Source organism: Rhineura floridana, chromosome 1 (assembly GCF_030035675.1).
Source record: "Rhineura floridana isolate rRhiFlo1 chromosome 1, rRhiFlo1.hap2, whole genome shotgun sequence".
Lineage (NCBI taxonomy): Eukaryota > Metazoa > Chordata > Lepidosauria > Squamata > Rhineuridae > Rhineura > Rhineura floridana.
In genome coordinates this window covers 255,922,273-255,929,618 of record NC_084480.1, presented here as the reverse complement: position 1 = coordinate 255,929,618, position 7,346 = coordinate 255,922,273, and the positions used below count along the sequence as shown (strand labels likewise).

Sequence of the window (7,346 nt, the reverse complement as noted above, 5' to 3'; positions counted from 1 at the left end):
GATTCAGGTTCAAATCCTCACCCAGCCATGAGCCCACTGGGTGACCTTGGGCCAGACACAGTCTTTCAGCCTGACCTATTTCACAGGGTTGATGTAAGGATAAAATGGAAATGGAGGGAAACTATGTGCACCACCTTGTGCAATGTGGAGGAAAGGTGAGATATAAATGCAATAATAATAAATACATTTCAGCTGCAGTACTTGTTCTGAGTAAGGGTGTCAGCAGCAGCAGTGCAAAGAGACGGGAGTCAGTGAAGCAACTTCTTCTTGGTGGCTTCACTCTCAGCCTCCTTTGACATCTGCCATGTGTTTTATAGGCAGATGGCTGCCCTTGGCATGCCTGAAAGATCCTCTGGTGCTTTAGCAAAAGTCCACCCCTCTCGTTTGGAGAAAGGGGGAGGTGTCATCTGCAGCTGCAGTGGGGAGCAGATAGTATCCAGGGAGTGAAGACTTTTTTTAAAAAATTAATAAATAATTTTACTGTTCACAGCCCCCTCTGAATTACTTCACAGCCCCCAGGCTGGGAACCACTGTGATACATAAAAGAACCATGTAAGAAAGCCACAATAACCATTTTAAAAAAGAAAATCATATATGAGGTGCAGTTTTGAGCACAGGAGTTGGGGTAGATGAGATTGTTTAGCTTGCTAGTTTTTGTCTGCTCAGCTTCCCCCTAAACTGATTGTCCCCACCCCCAAGGTTCCAGGTGCATGTGAACAACTTCTTGTTGTTCATAACAAATAATCAAACGGCATATATTTACTAACCTTTATTAGTACAAAACTTAGTAAAAAAATAGTTAATTCTGTACATTAAGAATTGCTCTGACCTATACAAGATTTTTACATGTACAAAGATGAATAAACTGTAACAAAGAGAATGCACAGGTTAGAACAGACCTTTTTTCTTTGTGTACTGCTTTACTCCTTATCAACATTTATTTACCCTGCAGTCATCCTATTTCTTCCACCAGATTTGTTTGTTTTTTAAAAGCCTCCATGTCCAGGCACAGTAAGTAGCATAATGACAAAACAAGCATGATGAGCACACACAGACATGATGCCACAGACCTTTATGTAGATAAGTCATCCTCTTAGCATTTTTAAAGGCTTTGAGAAAAATAGAAGTATGTCAAATGAAAAGTCACAGCATGGAGATAATATTCAAATCTGCATCATGTAACAGTCACACATTTCATTGACTGATAAGACTGTTTACATATATTATTTACATTTAGTAAAAGTGGAGCTACTATAAAGCAGGACGTTCTTCCATCAACATAGTAATAATAATTTTAAAAAGCCTGAATTCCAGTTGTCCTCTTCTGCTTTAGAAGCAGGACCATAGTCAATGAAAAATCAAGTACTCGTGCTCAGGTCATTACATTACTTCCCATATCAAGGTGTAGATCATCTAAATGCATGTAAATTGCATTCCATGCATCTGATGTCAAAAGAACAACACCAGATTCTAATAACACCCAAGTGGAAGTAAATTCCAATGAAATCAGTGGAAACTACTTCCATGTAATATCTTTTTTAAAGGGAGTCTTCCATAAATGGAGAAGCTTTAACCAGATTTCTTCTGAACTTATATCTACATTTGACATCTTTGAACAAATTTAGTCTAAGCACAATTTAAGCACAGCTAACATTCTAAATCTAAACTTCAGGATGGATTGAGACTAAGTTAGTTGAATTTAGGTCCTAATGAAGGTCCACATTATTCATGACAAGTCCCACTGAAACCAGTGGAAACTAACTGCAAATGTCTGGATCAAGTACCTTAAGGCTATGAGAAAGAAAGACTGTTTGAAGATAAAATAACTTGAATCATTTTGCCCCAGACAGTCTGCAAATGCTTTTCAATTTTGCAAAAGAAAGGTTGGATAATTAACAGACACTCCATGCTAACAAGACTTTGCATTTGCATTTCTTTCAGTGATATGCAAGAGTCATTATGAAATGTAAAACACCTGTGCTGTATCAAGAACTCTGCAGACATGGAAAGTTGAATTAATGATTGCCACAAGAATAAGCTATGGATAAATCCTTGGAAATCTGCACTTTTCTTACACCTGATATTTCAGGCGGTTTTCTTCACACAACTAAATGCAGCCACCTGGAAGACCCCAAGTCTTTCAAGAGATGAATCTCTGTGTGTAATGTCATTGTAGGAGTCTTTGGTTTGCTGTCCAAGTCAGCTGTTAGCACTGTCAAAAAAATAAATTAGGAACAGAATTTATATCAAAGTATTACCAGCAAGTTTAAGTAAAAACTGAAACTACAGATTAACCCATTGGTCTAAGTTTCAAATCTTAGATGATTTTGGAGATCTTAAATTTTTAATGTTGTTTTGCAGCTTGACAATATATAAGTGGAATTCTCCTTAACACCCTCCCCCGTGAAATAGCAAAACAATCTGTTTGCATACCAGTTGAGGGAAGATCATTTCGACCACATTCACACTGTACATTTACTCCACTATTATTCCACTTTAAGCAGCCATGGCTTCCCTTAAAGAATCCTGGGAAGTGTAGTTTGTGAAAGGTGCCGAGAGTTGTTAGGAGAGTTATTCTCCTCATACAGCTATAATTACGAGAGTTCGGTGGAAAAAGGGACTGACTGTTAAACCACTCTGAAAATTGTAGCTCTCTGAGGAGGTCTCTTAACAATTCTCAGCATCCTTCACAAACTACACTTCCCTTTCTTTAGGCGAAGCCATGGCTGCTTAAAGTGGCATAATAGTGGAATAAATATACAGTGTGAATGTGGCCTTCCAGATCACTAAAGAAGCAATTTTGTTATACATAATAAGCTAAGCTCAACTGAAAATGTTTTTTTATCTGTTTCCCATAAAACTGGAAGCTGAAAATTAAGGGTTCCAATTTATTGCTTTTAAAACTAGATTTAAAATATTGTTTTGACTTGTAAAACAAAATTGCTCTTGTATATGGATATTAGCTGTAAATTATGTATATATTAAATTCTACACAGAAGAAAATATCTGGAAAATGAAATTCTCAAAGCACACAGCCTCTACCACAGCCTTCTCCAACCTGGTGTCCTCCAGGTATTTTGGAACACAGCTCCCATGATCTCTGACCATAGGCACCAGGTTGGGGAAGACTGCTCTACATCAATGGGGTGTACACCACAACAGCAATTTGATGAAACATGATAGTCATGATTTTAATAAAGTAACAGGGAAGGACTTTTAGGATGTCCATTAGACGCACACTTGCAACACAATCCTATGAATACTTTCTTAGCAGTAAGGCCCGTTGAGTTTAGGACTGCAGTATAAGTATGTTGTTACCAGAAAAACCTGAATGGGAATTGCAGATATTTAGTTCAACTTTAATGTCAAGCACCTAAAAGCTGAATAGCAATTTCCCTGTATTTGCTATTATTCTATGGTCTAGTTCACTAACAAAAGATCACTGTACGTGTTGACAGTAATGGGCAATTTAATGACTCTCATGCTCTGCTAAAATCAATTGGACTATACTTACCTATTCTTTTATTATTAATTAATATCCTTATTTAAATATACCAGATCCACTAATTTCAAGAGGAGTTATTTCTGTTACTGTATTTAAACCACAACTAAAATTAGCATCAGAATAATCCTTGCAAATATTTGTTTAATGCAAAGTGGTCATATTAACACAGATTTCCCTAAAGCCAAAAGAATATTGATTCAAATGAATCATGCCCCCCAGAAGAGAAATGGTTCTCACCTGCTGGCTGATAAGGTTTTCCTGCCAACATTCTGAGGAACTGGCTCACAGTGGAAAAAGCTTTTTATCCACCAACATCTTTCAAACACTTCAGGTAACCCTATAACAGTACATAGGTACAGAGTTAGTGAATAACTGTGTAACAAAAACCAAAGCCACAAAAAAGGCTATTAATTTTAATGAAGCAACAATACCAGAAAAGGAAGAGCATACTCAAGTCTCATAGAAAATGTATGGGAACTAAATGTACAGTTGAGGATGGCAATACAAGGATTCACATTAAGTATGCTCACCTTTTCTGGATTGTAACTAATAATTTTAACTGAGACACAATACCATGGAGGATTTTATCCTGGTCTGAGAAGTTCATGGGTTCAGAACAGCAAGAGGAACTGCTTGAAGAAACACTGGAGTCAGAATTCAGTCGTGCTGTGTGGAAAAATTAAACCTTACATCACATTTGGGAAAAGGGTACATGTCACATGCGATCTACTCAACTATCCACCCAGTAACTAAAACAAATAATACATACTGTTTATTGGCAAAATGTTCAGTTAAAAAAAAAAAGCATGGGAAAATTCTTAACATGAGTGGCCACTCAACTAATTGTGTATGAAAAGTGATTGCAATCAGATCCATGTGTATAATTGTTTAATGTCATATGGCAGGAATAAGTCACGTATGCAGATTGTGTGCATGAGTCTTGAAACAGGATATAAATGGCATAAAAGAGATATTTCACAATGGAAGGGAGTACCAAAGACACTTCTTGCCTGTGGCACAATTAGATCAAAGGCCAGCCCTAAACATGAACATGAAAACCTTTAATAACGTGCATAGTAAGCATACTGCTCTCTATTCAGAAACACACTGTAAATGTTTTGAGCTTATATTAGCACTCATTCAGAACTTTAGAAAAACATGCACACATTTCAAGGCAGAGAACTTACTTCTGTAGTACTGGTTCTTGGCCAGAAGGCAGCCAGCTGAGGGGACAGCTGCCATTTGCAATGGTACTGCACAGCAACAAAAGGCAAGAATTACGGAAGGTCACCTGCAGGTGAAAGGAAAATAGGAAAGTTACACACTATTTTGTTATGCCACAGCATACAGATCTCTGTACAGCTTGCAACTGTATTACATACTTGCATTATGAGATTATAGACCTTAAACCCTATAGGTTTGAATTCCCTACAGGGGAAAAAAAGATCTTTCCTGCATGTGTCCAAAAGTCCAGAGGCTTATCTTCATTACATGAAAACAAATCCCTCAGATTTCACTGCTACAACAGCCAATTTGCACCTTATCAGTAAACTCTGATACTGGCAAATAAATGCTCTTGCAACTGGTGGGAGCATTTTGAAGTGGGAGAAGATGGCCATGCATAAAACTACTGGGAGCACAGGAAGCTGCCTTCCACCAGAGCAGCAGATTTGTTCATCTACCCCAGTACTGCCTTGCTGATTTGGAGCAGGCAGCCCTCCAGGATTTCAGGCAGAGATGTTTCACATCACCTTCTACCTTAAACTGCAAAGGGCCAAGATACAAACTGGGCTCTTCTGCCTATAATGCATGTGTTGTCCCTCTGAGCTATGCTGAGATGGGCCTTTGGTGGGTATGCTGCTCTATCATTAAATTGTTCACATGAGTTTACCACCTTATGCAAGGAACTGCTTCTCATATCGCCTATGAATCAGCTCCAAATTCCACAGGAAGTTTAGGATCAGGGCATTGCTTAAAGATTCCACCAAGAGCTCCATTAAGATTTACACCAGTATAATCTTTGTGCTACAAAAGCCTTAAAAACACTAAACCTTCAGCTCAAAACCGTAACACAAAAGGACAAGTATTGGATTACCCACTAATAAAAACTCACAATTCAGCCAAATAAGTGCACCCTTTGCAAATCCAGGTGACAGCATTATACAAATACTTCAAATGAGTCGGTCTCCAGGGTTCCCGTGAGTTGAGAAGCAAACTCCAGAAAGCCCTTACTCTTGCAGAAAGTCTGGATGGTCATTCACAGAATCCCAAGGAGACCGGAAGGGGGAAACAGAATGTACAGAATTAAAAAGTGGTGCCTAAGTTTACCTGAACTGTCCCGTTGCCTTCTACGCGGCACTTTCCTTTAACATCAAAGACACTATCCCGCACTTCACGTCCAGAAAACAGAGACCTGGGCACAACCGGATAAGCAAGCTGCCGACCTTCGCTTTCGCTGTCCGTCTGCTGTCTTACGCTTAGTGTCAGGGAAGGCTTTATATAGAGGAGCCCTTGGCGAGGGAGCTGGAATTTGAGCCGACAACCCAAAGGGGGGGGGGACATCGCGCACAACCTTACTCGCTTGGCGCTCTGTCGGTTTGCCCTCGCTCAACCCAGGTCGGACTAGGCAGGGTAAAGTTCCCCTCTCCGGTCATCTGCAGTAGCAATAACACCACCACTAGCGCCAAGGAGCGTGCTGCGGGCACGTGCTGCCTGATTGGGCCAGTGGGGGAGGAGCGCGTGCTCTTCCGTCGGCCTGCGTCTAGCTTTTTGAATTGGCGGCCACCGAGCGGCCGTCACCCTCGCGGCTCCTCTCGCTGCTTCGGAGGCGTGGAGGGTTGCAAAAGGAGCCTTGCCACAGTGGCCGCTTTCCTCCAGATGGTCAAGCAGCCGCGCGTTTAGTCATCGAATCTAGCTTTTAAACCCATTAAATGAGGGCACGCTTGAGTGCTTTTAAAAAATTTTTTTTCTTGAGCGCTGTTTCGCCTTGCAAAAGTGTGAAGGCCATGTCTAAATTGCCCTGTTCGACGACCGCACGCGTGTGCTTGTACTGCATGTGCTTGAAGCGCATTCATGCATGTGTGTGGTCATCAGCCTATTGTTTACCCACTGCTGCCTACTTGAAATGGAAATGGACTGCCTTCAAGTCGAACCCGACTTATGGCGATCCTATGAATAGGGTTTTCATGGTAAGCAGCATTCAGAGGGGGTTACCATTGCCTCCTTCTGAGGTGAGTCCTCCCCAGCTGGCTAGGCTAGGGCCTGCTCAGCTTGCCACAGCTGCACAAGCCAGCCCCTTCCTTGTCCACAACTGTCAGCTGGGGGGCAACTGGGCTCCATGGGACTATGCAACTTGCCCACGGCTTCCCAGGTGGCAGGGCACGTAACCCCTGAGCCACTCCCTGTGGGGGTGATCTTTAGCTGGCCCTTTACACCCAGGAGACACAGCAGCAATGTGAACTCACAACTCTGGACTTCCAACCAGGCTGGCCTCCCCACTGTGCTATATCAGCTGCCTACATAGAATTAGGGAATAGTTCTTCATAAGGAGATTGAGAGCAAACAGATATTCTTCAACCATTCTTGTGAGTTTTGGCGAATGGCGTCAGTGGTGTAGTTAGGTAATGCATTAGTGGAGCAGTCTGTGTTTATATATATTGCAGTGGAGTGCAGAAATTACCTGGTCTGTTAAGAGTGGTAGTTGAAAGAATAAAGAAACTTAAGGTTTATTACTTCAAAGAGGTAAGGTCATACATGCTGAAGCAGCCCAGCAGCTTCCATTCAGGGAGCCACTACTACCTAACTGAAAACAAAGACAGGAAGAGAAGGGGAGGAGCAAAGC

The 7,346-nt window shown here is 41.2% G+C and overlaps 1 protein-coding gene across 1 annotated transcript; it reads right to left on the bottom strand.

Annotated features, from left to right (window-relative positions):
• Positions 1 to 754: 754 nt before the first annotated feature.
• On the bottom strand, positions 755 to 5,996 carry PPDPFL (pancreatic progenitor cell differentiation and proliferation factor like). Its single transcript, XM_061598512.1, has 5 exons — positions 5,834 to 5,996; positions 4,693 to 4,796; positions 4,079 to 4,171; positions 3,743 to 3,842; positions 755 to 2,212 (listed from the first exon to the last, which is right to left on the bottom strand). The coding sequence occupies exons 2-5, from the start codon at positions 4,745 to 4,747 to the stop codon at positions 2,200 to 2,202; spliced, it is 261 nt and encodes an 86-aa protein (XP_061454496.1). The 5' UTR covers positions 4,748 to 4,796; positions 5,834 to 5,996; the 3' UTR covers positions 755 to 2,199.
• Positions 5,997 to 7,346: the final 1,350 nt, after the last annotated feature.